A 13,326-nucleotide genomic window follows, 5' to 3' on the forward strand; every position below is an offset into this window, starting at 1 on the left:
CGTGCACACTTACATGCATGTTTGTGATCCACATGTTCAAAGCTGCATGCTATACAAGCATATTCAGGTATAGCCACTCATACATATGCAGCCACCAGCATGCAAGGTACATGGCACAGAACTCTCTTCATTAGCACACCCCTTCCTAGGGACACAGGCACAGATTCTCCTGCTTGGCCTTGACCTGAGCTGACGATGATGCTCTCAACCCCCATTCCAGGCCCTGCGCCCCACAGACAAGGCCTCAGAAGTGCCTGATCCCTCAGGAACAAAATCCAGTGACCAGGCAGGTCCCACAACAACTTACTTACCTGCCCTCTCTTACCTGCCCCAGGATGAGGCCACTGCCAGAGTGGCCCCTGTTGAGGACAAAGGCTGACATGGAGGGCTCTGCTAGGTGACCAAAAACATGGCCCACCCACCTCTTGGGTTTGCAGTGGGTGAGCGTGTGTCTGGGGGAAAGCGGGGAAGCAGGGGAAAGGGAGAACTCTGCCTCCAGGAGGACCTTGCAGCCCCAGGGAGTCAAGTGCCAGAGCAGCTGTCTCCAGACCCATGGCTTCCAAATAAGCCAGACCCTCAGCCAATGCCAGCCACCCAGCCCTAGCTGTGCTTTTACTTACCCAGGCAGTACAGGGGAAAGAACTCCCACAGGCCCTGGGGCACCTTCCTTTAATTACTCCACTGGTGACTCCTGAAAGTTTCTCACCTTCCCCAGGGCCTCCCTACAAGAAAGAGGCTCTCTAGCCTAAAGAGTCTTCTATGGGGGCCCAAAAGCCCCTGTCTGTGCACAAGCACAGTGCCCCGAAGGCAGACAGCAGAGGACAGAGGCAGTGGCCCCAGCCCAGAAAGCCTCCCTCCACTCCCACCATTCTACTGCAGACAGGCCCAGGGCCCACGGGCTCTGGCCGACCTGGGGATGGGCAGTCCCTGGCATGGCTGCCCCTCCAGCTCTTCGGTTTTAGGAGAGGGGAGGGGCGTCCACATTCTCTGGAGAGCAGAGCCCTGCGAAGTGACCCTGTTTCAGAATGAAATTGAGCTGCCATTTTCATCTTCTTCCCAAATGTCAGCAGCGTTAGATCAGATTAGGAACTAATCTCTTGCCAAAATTCATTTCCGAACAAGAGAGGTGTCTGCGGGCGATGTGGAGGTTTGTCATTGGTTTCTCAACTCGCCGTATCCTTTCTCTCCCTGTTACTGGGGTGGGAGCAGGGGTAAAAGTTGGAATAGACTGCACTGAAGCCCCGAGGAGGCCTAAGGAAGGTGAGGCAGCGCAGCGGCAGCAGGTGCAGTGGGAGGAAGCCCGTGGCATTAGGTGAATGGGCAGCCATGCTGGCCTTGTGCTCCCTAGCTGTGCAGAGCCAATTGCTCAGGCATCCTTCCTGGGATGGAGAGAAACAGGAACAAGGGCTAAGCGAATGGGGCCAGAAGGACAGGGCCTGAAGCCTGCACCACATCTTCTCTGAGTTCCCTCCCCAAACCCCACCTAGTCCCTCACCTCAGTGTCCCCAGCCTCTCACCCCAGGGGCCAGAGTAGTAAAAGGAAAAATAAAAGGCAATTGCAACCTAAAGAGAGAGAAGGAAAAAAAAGGAAAATAAATGCCCAAACGCACTGGTCACTACCTTGCAGGAGGCCTCAGTTGACAAGTGACCAGAACACAGCCGCTGGCCTGAATGCATAATTACCCCCAAGTGAAAATTCCCCCATCTAATTTGATATTTAGTTCTTTGCAGAAGCTATAGCCTTCGTAAATAATATACAAAGTAAGAAACCTAATCCCGCCTGCTAGAATGTTTAATTCATCATTATGCGAGCTAATTGGAAGGTGATTATATGGTAATTGCTCATTAGTGGTGTATATTTATCGCTGTACCTTATGTCAAGGCCATGGGAATTGTGTAGAGTCTGTTCTCTCATTTCAAGGATCAGTTTCAGAAGCAGGAGCGAAGCAGGCAAGATCAAGTTCTTTCTGACGTCAGGGTCCAGCCAGGGCTATGGAGACCCGTGCTATATATAGGGCCTGGAGCTGGCTGGGAGCAGGGGACGTCTGGGGCCAGGCTGAGGCCCAGCCCTCCAGACGTTGCCGGCAGCCAGGCCACCGCCACACGAGGCCAACCCTCCTCAAGTCATTTTCCAAATGAGACTCCAGGCCCGTCCCAAGCACCTCCGGACCCCCAGGTGCATTTTGACCTTGTGCTTGTGCTGGGAATGGAGACCTTACTTTTGTGCTGTCTCTCAGGAGTGAGAGGAGGGGCAGTAAATGTGGGGTAGGGAGGAGGATGGCGAGGCTGGATATGGAGATTGAACACTGGGTGGGAGATAGGGATCTGAAGGTGAGGTTTGACTTGATGAGGAAGGTGGCATTTTGAGTGCTCGTCTCGTCCCTCTCTCCCTGCCTTGCCAAAAACATTCTCTCAATCACACCACCCAGCGAAGCCGGATGCTGGCTCCATACTGCCGGGTTGGTATTTAGGGAGGGAAACCCAGAGTAAACCGGGAGCTTACTCCCCGGGGTAATCGGCGGAGCCACGACAAATGAACTCGAAGCACGAAGAACGAAGAACGGCGGGACGTGAGCGGAACCCAGCCACAGGGCCAGCGCCTGGGATGGGAACTTAGGAGAGGCAGGAAGGCGGGTCTGAAATCCTGAGAGTGTGGAGAGATGGGGAGGGCTCGGCCTGCAGGTGAAGGTGAGGGCAGGGGCGAAGCCTGGGGCCTTAGCAGCCGGGAGGACCAGGCTCTGGCACTCGGAGTCCAGCCTCCATGCGTGCATCTCCGCACGTGGGCGTGATCTTTGGCGCGCTCTGGCGCCCCCTCAGAGGAGTGCGACGCGCCTCTGCCCTACCCGGACCCCAGCCCTGGGCGCCGGTCCGCCGCCCATTTCTGGCACCCGGACTTGCAGCTCCGGTGCCCTCCCGAGACCCCCCCGCCGGGCAACAAACACTAATAAACAAAAGGCCAATTAGACGCTGGGGCGCGGCTGATGAATGGACCTTGCGCTTCCAAGCGTGGCGCCTCCTAGAGTTTTCTGGCGCACAGGGTCATGTGGGAGAAGCCAACTCCTGGAGAGGGGTCACGGCTGGGGTCAGAGGGTTCTCAAAACTCCCACTTTCCCCTGGCTACGGGGCTGGCTGGGGCAAGAAAATCCGGCGGCCAAGCGGAGGGCGCGGGCTGGAAGCTGCGGGCGAGGCTCGAGCGGCCTCGCAACGCAGCCCGGCTTTCGGGCGTTGTCCCCAGACGCTGGAGGCCGGCATCCTCTGCTGCCCCGCCCGAGGCTGCTTCGAGGCGGCGCCCCAGTAATTCCAGCGCTGATTGCTGGAATAATAAAGACTGGTCTAGAAAAATGCGCAGTTACACAAAACGGCTGTTGTTTGACAGACTCCGGAGTTATTGGGGCGCTGCCGGATGACATCCCAGCCCAAGCCTCCTCACTAGACACACACGCCTCGATCCCAAGACACGCAGATGCTGCCCTAGGGCCGGGCATGGACATCCATCACAGGGACCCCCATCCAAACACCGAGAAACGTCCCCGCAAGCCACACACACCGAGGTCACCCCATTCTCTGAGATGCACAACTCCAGGCGAATTCACAGATACATTAGTGCAACTAGATCATGGCACACAAATTCAATAAACTGCATTTCCATACCGCCATAGGCACTGTGCAGCCTCACAGCTGCACGTGCTGGCCCTAACTCAAAACAATCTAGACGCACAAGGTCAGCTAGACATCTTGACCAAATCTACATAAGTAGCCCTGGCCGCTCCAGCCTTTAACTTACTCAGACAATTAGCACTGACACAAATTGACTAAAGTCCTAGCTGAGACACACAATTCTATTCCACAATCCACACAAATGCCATTATACCACAAACTAGTGCTCTCACCCTATACAAACATACAAGAACAGACCCTCACCCTGCCAGCCTTACACCGACTTGGACCAGCCCTTAAAACCCCCACCACGGAGCGGGGCCCCGGGCCAGGCCTCCGAGCAGCCAGAGTCCCTCCCCAACCGGCCCGCGCGTCCCAGACTTTGTTTCCTGCGACTCGAGGCGGGGACGGGGAGGAGCCGAGGTTTCCAAATCCGCGCGCAGGCCCGAGTCCCTTTTCTGCCTGGCCCGCCTGGCGCGGCCCTCAGGCAGCCACAATCCGCCCCTCGCACAAAAGTGGCCCGGCAGGTTACGGGCCGCAGCCAATGCGCCAGCTCCTGCTCGGCTTGCCTGCCAGGAGCAGAGCCAGAAGGAGCTTGGAGCACTGGACACACAGAAAGAAAGCCAAGAAGTTCGGAGGTCGAAGGCTTCTCCCACCCTAGGACTTTCTGGCGCCTCCGCGAGAAACGCACACGGAACCCATGTGTACCTCGCAGGAGAACGTAGCCGCGGCACACGCGCGTAATAGATTCAGTTTGACCCTCTCAGGGCAGCGTAAACGGAGAAATGTGGCTCTCCCTAACATGCACTTGGCTACGGGGTCCTACAGGGAAGGTTCACAAGTAATTAACAAGGAAAGGGAACATGGATCAAACTTGTATCCTATATCCCCATTCGGGGTCACAGACAAGACCCTATGGCAGCATGCATACAGTTCACCGTGTCCCAGGAGGAGCGCAGAATCTGACCCACGCTGCCCATTGAGCCCTACCCGGGAGCATCCATGCCTGGCACCTACGGAGCACGAAGGGGCACATAGACCTGGGGCACATGGCTCCCACACCCCCCTGCTCAGCCCAGCACGCGCACACTGCGAAGGGAACGCAGAGGCAGGGCACACGCGCACCCTGCCCCGCGCCCCACGCCCAGATAGTCATCGTGGGATGGCATCTCGCAAATATTTATATTCCTCAGCGCCACGGCAGCCTGCGTCCACATTAGACGCTCTAATCCTGCCACTTTAAATAGATGAATTAATAAAGCAAACGAGCGGCTAATAAGCTGACTGTCCTGCCTTTTTGAGGCGGAGGAAGGACTCGAAAGTGCGCCAAATTTGTTTGCAGTGGATCAAGGCGAGCCGCCTCTGCTTCACTTTCTTTATCTTAATTCCGACTTGAAAAGATATAATTATCTAGTTTGAACAGAGCTGCTATCAAATCCTTCTTTGGGCCGGGAAGGGGGGCGTTGGAGTGGATTGCGGCTCTCTGAGCCGCTCCGTGCAGCCGGAGATAGCGCGTAATGAAGATGTGGAGGCCTGAGATACAAAGGGCATTAACCTCATTAGCATGAAACCTTTTCTTCTTACCATTGTGGGACCCTTTCAGCCGCCTAATCCCCCCTATTTTCAAAGCTTGGTTTGTAATAAAGCTTTTAGTTTTTTTTTTTCAAAGCTAATAGTATTCTCTGATGATTTTATTGCTGTTACACTACATAGGACGTTTACCCCAAAAAAAAGAAAAATCTTCCTCACCAGCCCCCTTTTCTTGTACTTAAAAAATATAAAGTATACAATTTTGGCAGAAATAAACCTTTTATTAAGACGGAAAATTTTTTTCTGGACAGACCATTCTGAATTTTAAGAATGTTTAAGAATGCGCTCAGTGTTTGAGGTATTGCGGGTTTCGGAAGGTGAGTGGAAGGAAAAGGTAATTTGTACTTGTTGAAGAGAAAGGGATGCTTTGCGGGAGCGCTGACTGCAAAGCGCTTGAGACAGCTAGTGGTCACCGAGGGTCGTGCTGTCAAAGCGCCTGGAAGCCCCACGAGGGTTTCCTGGATACCGCGAGGCGCACCTGTCCCTGTGAGATGCAAGTCCAGGTCTCCTGAGGCCACCCCGTCTCCCTCCTCCCCCCAGCAACTCCCGGCGGTGGAGTAGCCCCTCACAGCACACGCACCTTCCAAGAGGGGTCTGTGTGAAAATGCACTACGAGCAAACAGGTTTCTACAGAGGGACAGAGATGGGGGAAAAGAGGGGAGGGCTAGACAGGCAGAGATGGGGGAAAGGAGAAAGAGACGGAGAATGAATTCTACTTTAGAGAAGAGGAGGAAAAAAAGAAAGAAAAAATTTCCATAGTGCCCTATAGTCCCCACACGTGCACGGAATGTCTAATCTTAACTTTTCAAGGCAGGATGTTAACAAAGCTTGTATTTTTGCCCTGCATTGTAACTTGGCCTTATCACAGTGTAAAGGGTGGGGAGATTGTCCTAAATTATGTCCAGGCAGCCCCCCTGGATCCATGGATTAAGAGATTAAAGGAGACCACTGGGCAAGGCCTCCTCTTTCCCCTTCATATTCCTGGTATGATAATTGCTTAAACTGATTTGCACTTTCACAAAAGCTCGCAGGACGCTTTGTAGCTCGAACAGAACAGACGAGGTTTCTCTATCAATGGAAATAAAACTGATTAATGCAGCCTATCAGGATAAGAAGCAAATGAAGCATGCAAAAACAACCTCGTACCCCCAGAAGGGGGAAGGAGGGAGGGAAAAAAGCTAAGTTTCCTCCAAGTCTGATTACAACTTTTTCTTTAATGTTAAAATTAAGAGTTGAAGGTTTCTCAGAACGCTTGCCTTATAAGGCTGCTGAGGCCCTTGGGCTCGGCCCATCACCTTCGGCAGATTGGAGCCAGGGAGAGAAGGAAAGAAAGGAAGGAAAAGTAAGACTTGTACTTCGAGGTTTAAAGTCAGAAAGTTTAGAAGTTGCAAGATTCTGATTCTGCTACATGTTTTCCCCGATATTCCAGGAGAGTAGTCTTCAATGTGTAACTATATGTCCAGTATTTTTTTAATAACCAGAGGTTAAAAGAAGTAAGCATTTTAACCCAAAGTTCAAACTAAACTCCCTCAGTAGGGCATACAATGGGCAAAGGTCTGGTTGGAAAACTTTTCTCCCATCCCTTTTCTGAAGGACTTAAGTTTTCCTAATCTTCTCCCTTCTCCACCCTCATCTTTCTTTAAAATGCCTGAGAATCCACCAAACTGGCCCTTTTGTGGGTGAGGAGCCTGGGTTTCTTGAGCCTAGTTGGGGAAGGACCACACTCAAATGACTGAGATACATTTTTAAAGATCCACTTCAATTTCCCAAGACGACTACTCTGAGGGCATATTGATAAATCTTTATTGACAAAATATTGACATTGACATACTTCTTGGAAGTATATAGTGTGTTAGAATTCTAACAAATTAACACAAAACACAAAAATATTTACATTCTGGTATAGAAGACATTAAGGAAGCATTTGTCACTCTCTTTAGTAAGTCTATGATCTTGGAATAGAAACTCAGTGCTTGAAAACTTGCCGCCGTGTGCTTGGCCACACTTAACATCATCCCCGCTAACTACAGTCCTTCAGTTTTTGCAATAGATAGATTTAAAGTTTGGAATAGCCATTGCAGTGAATGGTTGAACTCGGCCAATTTCTCCAACCACTCAAAGGAGAAGTTTGCATCAGGGTTTTAAGCCTCAGGATGTTAGGAAAGGGAATGTCCAAGAAATAGAATTAATTTAGGGTTTTTTTTTTTCCAGTACAAGTCCTGACTCTTTTTGTGGGCACCCTCCCCCACCACCCCCAGCCCCCCGTCATCCTGCTCCCCGTTTCTCTGTAAGAGGACCACTATCGCTGAGCCTACTTCATTTAGCTTGCACAATCACTTTGACATCAGAAGGTATCAAAAATTGTTTACAGACTGCACATTTCTTGGAAAAAAAAATCAAAATAAAAAGCACACAGAACCTGTCTTTAAAACGAAAAGAAAATTACAATTCATTTCGGTCTTTAAACACCATTCGCCCAACAACTGCTACATGCATTTCAAGGTTTCGAAACAGATGTGGGATGGGGCTAGACTTGGAATTTTCATTTGTTATTACTAATTATTTTTAAAGATCAGGGGGAACACAGCGAAGTGCAAAAAAAAAAAAAAAGAAAAGTCCTGTGCCTGGTTGGGTCGTGCTTTTTATCATCATCATTATCATTTTTTAAGTGGACTGTGATAAACGGAATACCTGCCAATCATCTTGTCTTCCCGGTTTGGTGTTTGACTGACAGCTCCCCTTGTCAGAGTGCACGTTCAGCTCTTGCTCTCTCTCTCTCACCCTCTCTTTCTCTCTCTCCCTCCCTCTTTCTCCTTCTCTCTGTCTCTCTCACTCACTCAGCTGCCTCTTTAGACGAGGGTCGCTTGTTGATGAAGGAGCCTCCATCCTCTGCCATCTTGGCACGGCCTCGGGTTGGGACCCTGTGCCCTCGCTGTCCAAAGTCTTCGCGGCATGCTGCTGCTCCCTCCGATTCCCTCTCCCTTTCTCGGTGAACGTGTATGCGGTTTGTTTTTGTTTTGTAGGGTTTTTTTCCTTCTCCACCTCTCCCTGTCTCTCTTTTGCTCCATGTTGTCTGTTTCTGTGGGGTTAGGTTCGTGTTTTTAATCATCTGAGGTCACGTCTATTTCCTCCGGACTCGCCTGCTTGGTGGCGATTCTCCACCGGTTAATATGGTGCGTCCCTTTTTTCTTTTGTTGCGAATCTGAGCCTTCTTCCTCCAGCTTCTGCCTTTTGAACTTTGTTCTTCGGTTCTGAAACCATACTTTTACCTGCGGGTGAGAGGCCGATGGGGTGCATTAGTTCTTTCAGAGCACCCTTGTATCAAGTGCCTGATCCTTTCACCCAGCCCAGACTCCAGTTCCAGACTCAGCAAAGACCCAGTCCCCCAGATGCAAGTCGTAAGGTCCAGCCTCCCAAAGGCCTGCCCTCAGGGAGCAGGGCCCTTAGTGCCTGGTGGAAAAGAAGCCCAGCTCCCTGCCCTTCTGAGCCTTCCTGAAGAGCCTTTCCCCAGGGCCCTGCGGCCCGGAATGCACTGAGCCCCCTCTCTCCTGGCCCTGCACATGGCATCTATATCCCGCTGAGAGCAAAGCCTTGCAAAGCATGGGAAGCCCCTACAAAAATAATAAGTGATTAAAAATAAAAAGAGACATGTCCCTAACTCCCTCCAGCAAGCCAGTGCAAGGGAGACCTCAGCCCGCCGCTGCTGCAGCTTCCCTCAGGGCCCAATGTGCTTTCTATTTTCTGCTGATCTGGACAGTGTTTCCTAAATATAGCGTCTTCTCTTCGTGGCGGGGCCCTGGGTAGGCGATCAGGGTTTGCCTGCCCTGCATCCTCCCTGCGGGGGATTCTCACAGGTGAGCAGGAAGGGGATAGGGCTGGAGGAGGCCAGGAGGGACATGGAGTGTGCAGGCCTCAAGACCAACCCAGCTATACCTTTATAGCTAGGAAAATGGGTTCAAAACTGAAAGCTTCTGAAAGACCGTCGGTTACACAGAAAGTAAGAGAGAAACTAAGAGGAGGGGAGATGACAGCAAGCTCCCTCTTCCCTCCTCCTAAGCAGCCCTGGAACAGGCTGCTGGTCACACAGCCTCGGACCCCAGTCCCATCACTTCCCACCAGGGTGGGGCTGGAGGCTGGGCCTAACCAGAGTGGCTCTGAGAGGTCTTAGGAGCAATGAAGTGGGAGTCAGCTGCCATCCCATGAGCTCCTGGGAAAGCTGAGTGGTGGGGACCTCATTCAGCCACCAGACAGTAACACGGTCCAATCTTCCCAGCAGGGGGGTACAGGTAAGGGAGATGGCAGAGACTGCACCTCTGATACCATCTCCCCACAACTCCTATCCTATCTGGATAACAGTACCCTAGCTCGATGCCAGTCCCTGGACCCCTGGGGTCCACTCCATTCCCTCCTTTGAGGCCGCTGGTCGGTCCGTCTTGCTCTCCTGGAAAGCCTCAGTCCCCCAAAGTGCTCCGTGAAAAAGCTGAGCGGGAACAAGGCTGAATTTAATTTGCTTTGAGTTTGCTAATTGAGGGGGAGGACGGTTCATTTCTCCCCGGCGCTGGCCCAAGGCGCGCGTCGGTGCGCTCGGGGCTTGACACGCACACAAAGACTCCAGGCAGCGTGGGCAGCGAGGCGGACAAAGACCACCGCCGCCTCGGCTGTCCAGGAGAAATCAGCTGGGCCGCGCCTTGTGCCGGGCTCCGCACAAACCCGCCAGGCCCTCCTCGGTTTTGGGGTGGGGAACATGTTTTAAAACAAAAGGCTCGACCTTTCTGCGCTGCCCAGGAAAAGTGTTACAACTTAATCTGCCCAAAAACGTTACTGTTTGCTGGGAACTTTGACCCCTCCCTGCGGCTCCGTGTACAGTAGCGCCTACTGTAGTCCTAAACCCCCTCCCCACCCTGGGATAAGCCCAAGCCAGGCCCGCCCAGGGACCCTGCTGTGCAGAAGGCCTGTGCCCTGAGGCAGACCCTCTCTCTGCAGCCTCCCAGCTTTATTTCACTGATGTAGGGTACACCCAGGACGCTTGCCCTCCACCTTCTGATCGCCCATCTCCTTCAGCGAAGTCACTGGAGCCGACGGTGTGAGCCATGGGCTGGTAGTCGCTCAAAACTCATCTTTAACCCACATCCTGTCCTTACCAGTCTCCAGCCCCAAACACCCAGAAACCCCACTGTGCTTTCCCTCTTCCTGGACCCCGGCAGGGTCCTCACACTCTCACCCAAAGTCTCACCAGAAATGCAGGGATGTTTTAGCCAGGACATGCCCAACTGGACAGAGAAACAACTCGGCGCGTTTCCCCAGAACCTGGGGCAGGTTGGCACTTACAGCCCCTTTCTGGAACCCAACAAAGCCAAGCACCTTGAGACATACATCCTGAGCCCAGGCGTGGAACCAGCTACCAGGACCTGTGCGGAAGGCCCTCACAGAGTTCCGTGCTCATGGGTGTGCTTGAGAGCCAGATTTGGGGTGGGGGCGCACGCCCAGATGGGTTCCTGGCACCCGGGCCGCACTCACCTGAGTTTCCGTGAGGCTGAGGCTGTGTGCCAACTGCTTTCTTTCGGCGCCCACCACGTAGTGATTCTTCTCAAAGGCGTGTTCCAGTCTTAGAAGCTGGGACGGGGAGAAGGCGGTTCGGATCCGCTTGGGCTTTCGGGCCAGCGCGTTGTGCAAAAGGAAACTCTCGGGGCTAGTGTCGTTCCCTGCGGGGAGCACAGCAGAAATCCCATTAAGGGGGCTGCTCTGACCGGAGCCGCGCACTTCTCCCGAGCCGGGCTGGCCAGTCACCGCGCTCAGGGCCTTCGCATAGCTGGCGCCGCTCGACCTGCGGGGGTCGGTAGTCCTCCCAAGGGCTCACGAAGGGAACGCCGGCTCAGCTGCCCGGCCCGCAACGCTGTGTGTCCACCTGTGCGGCACCCAGCCAGCCGCTGTCCCGGCGGGACCAGTCCCTCAGGCTCCTGACCTCGGCCGGCTCCGCAGCCGCCCTGGCGCCGCGGGCCTCGCCACCTCCTCGCCGGTCGCTGGGGGCAGGGGGGGGAGCCGCAGAGCCTGGCCGGGGGATTGGCGCCCACAGCCCGAAGAAACGACTTTCTCTTCTTTCTAACCTCTCGGGGAACTTTGACCCAGGGTGGAAAGGCGGCGGGCTGCTCTCCAGAGTTTTCCTGGAGATTTATTTTTAAATTATTTGTTTTGTTGCCCCTCCGGAAAAGTACAGAGGCGGAGCGAGTTGTTGCAGCCCGATCGGGACAGAAATCTCGCCTGCGGGTGTGCCCGGCCACAGCCGCTGCTGCCTCTCGAGAACTGGGCTCCAGGGCTCCCGGCTCCGGAGAACTAGAAGAGAAACTCGAGCGAAGGGATCGAAACCCGGGGGGTTACCGAGTTGCAGACACCGCCAGGACAGTCTGAAACGCAGGAAGATCCCAGTGGCTCCGGGTCTGGTGGGGGGACCATGAGCATGATTGATAGAGAATGAGGAAGGGCAACCCTAAACTTTTCGAGCAAAGCCTCAGAGTTTTGGGTTCACTCATTAGGACAGGAAATCGATTCACCGAAAACCCAAACAAAGAAAAACAAACCGACAGCCCAGGCAGGATGCAGGCAAATCCAGTTCGGGATTAAGGGTAAAAGATTTTTCTTTTTTTTTCTTCCTTTGGTTTGATTTTTTTAAATATGGGGAGCGGGGTGACATCTACCCGACTCTAGGCTCCGGCAGGAACGCAATGGGTTAATGAATGGACAAGCCGCGGAGTATTGATCGGCTGCCGCCGGAGGTAGATCTTTTACCGACTCCGATCGGTAAACTACCCCTTTTTCTGAAGTTTTAACTCTCCTCCTCCCACCTCGTACCCAGAGAAAAACAAGTCAAAAATATCTCAATAAATGAAAACACACGAACAGATATCTCCCTCTAAAACAGTTTCTGACCAGGTTCTTTTTTTTTTTTTTTTTTTTTAGAAAGGAAAACAAAAACCAGACCGAACCTGCCTTCCAGCTGTGGCTGCTCGGCGCCCCAATTGAGCAGGTCGCGGCGAGAGCGCCGAGCCCTGGAGCTTTCCTCCCGCACGGGTTCCCGCCCCTCCCCAGGCCTCCGAAAAGCAGGAAAGAAAAAACAAATCCCGTACTTTTCGCCCGGGGCGCGAGGGTCCTCTCGCCTCCAGAAGAGGGTGGAAGACTAAGAAGTGGTGGGTCTGGACTGAATGGGCGCAAAGTGGGTGGTGAACAGGGTCGAACGCAGTCGAAAGCAAGCCTGGCGGCCGAGTCCTGTCCGCGCCCCTCGGAGCCAGAACGGTTGGGGGCATTGCCGAGGGTACCAGGAGCCTGGGGACCCCGCAGACTCTGGGCTCCGCGGCGCCGGGCACGCACAGCCTGCTCGGATACGAGCGCACTGGGGGACAACTTCTCCGTTCGCACCCCTTCCCAAAGGGTCAAGCAGCCCGCAGGCTATCACTCCAAATCGGTCGTAGCTTAGGAGACTGGGGATCGACACCACGACCGGCCCAGCGCCGCCTAGTTTCCCAACAGGGCGCGCTGGCCCGCGAGCCGGAGAAACCTCCGCCCAGGCCTTGCCAAGCGCCCACCCGGAACAGGCCGGGGGCAGTAAAGGATGCGGCGGGAACGGCGCTTTGCAGTTCCGCGACGTGGCACGTACCTTGGAAGCGATGACCCAGATATCGGTAGCGGTGGATGAGCCAGGGGTAGAAGGTGGACGGGTCCCGCTGCTGCGAGGCGAAGAGGGGGTGTGGCGAGTGCGAGGAGGGTAGGGGGTGGGCGGCCAGGGCGTGCGGCGGCGGCACCGGGTGCACTGGCACGGCGGGGTTGGGCGGGTGCGAGACCGCCTCGGCGAACACCAAGTCCGGGTTGGAGTAGACGCCCCTACCGGCGGCGGCGGCTGCGGCCGAGTGGAAGCCGTTGAGGAACGGATTTATGGGGCTGGAGTTAGCGTAGCTGAGTGCCGCGGGACGGATGGGGTCCTCGGAGCGCGAGGCGGGCAGGGGACTGTCCTTGGCCACCAGCGATTCGATGGTGAAGCAGCGCTTGGGCGCCGGCTGGAACATGCTGCGCCGAGGAGCGGGCGCCCTG

The 13,326-nt window shown here is 54.3% G+C and overlaps 1 protein-coding gene across 2 annotated transcripts; it reads right to left on the reverse strand.

Annotated features, from left to right (window-relative positions):
* Positions 1-7,023: 7,023 nt before the first annotated feature.
* On the reverse strand, positions 7,024-13,324 carry EMX2 (empty spiracles homeobox 2). Of its 2 annotated transcripts, XM_011927801.1 has the most exons (3): positions 12,896-13,324; positions 10,765-10,949; positions 7,024-8,516 (listed from the first exon to the last, which is right to left on the reverse strand). In XM_011927801.1, exons 1-3 carry the CDS (start codon positions 13,299-13,301, stop codon positions 8,349-8,351), a joined length of 759 nt encoding a protein of 252 aa, XP_011783191.1. In that variant the 5' UTR covers positions 13,302-13,324; the 3' UTR covers positions 7,024-8,348. The 2 variants fall into 2 exon arrangements, with proteins under 2 accessions (XP_011783191.1, XP_011783192.1); XM_011927802.1 differs by lacking the exon at positions 10,765-10,949.
* Between the last annotated feature and the right edge of the window lie 2 nt (positions 13,325-13,326).

This window comes from Colobus angolensis, unplaced genomic scaffold, assembly GCF_000951035.1.
Source record: "Colobus angolensis palliatus isolate OR3802 unplaced genomic scaffold, Cang.pa_1.0 Scaffold75, whole genome shotgun sequence".
In the NCBI taxonomy this organism is placed as follows: Eukaryota; Metazoa; Chordata; class Mammalia; order Primates; family Cercopithecidae; genus Colobus; species Colobus angolensis.

Excerpts from the sequence above, each read along its gene's own strand:
- EMX2 (XM_011927801.1), bottom strand. The coding sequence starts at position 13,301 with ATGTTCCAGCCGGCGCCCAAGCGCTGCTTCACCATCGAATCGCTGGTG. Across the intron at positions 10,950-12,895 it reads TCTGGGTCATCGCTTCCAAG|GGAACGACACTAGCCCCGAG; the intron begins GTACGTGCCACG and ends TGCTCCCCGCAG. Across the intron at positions 8,517-10,764 it reads TCAGCCTCACGGAAACTCAG|GTAAAAGTATGGTTTCAGAA; the intron begins GTGAGTGCGGCC and ends TCTCACCCGCAG.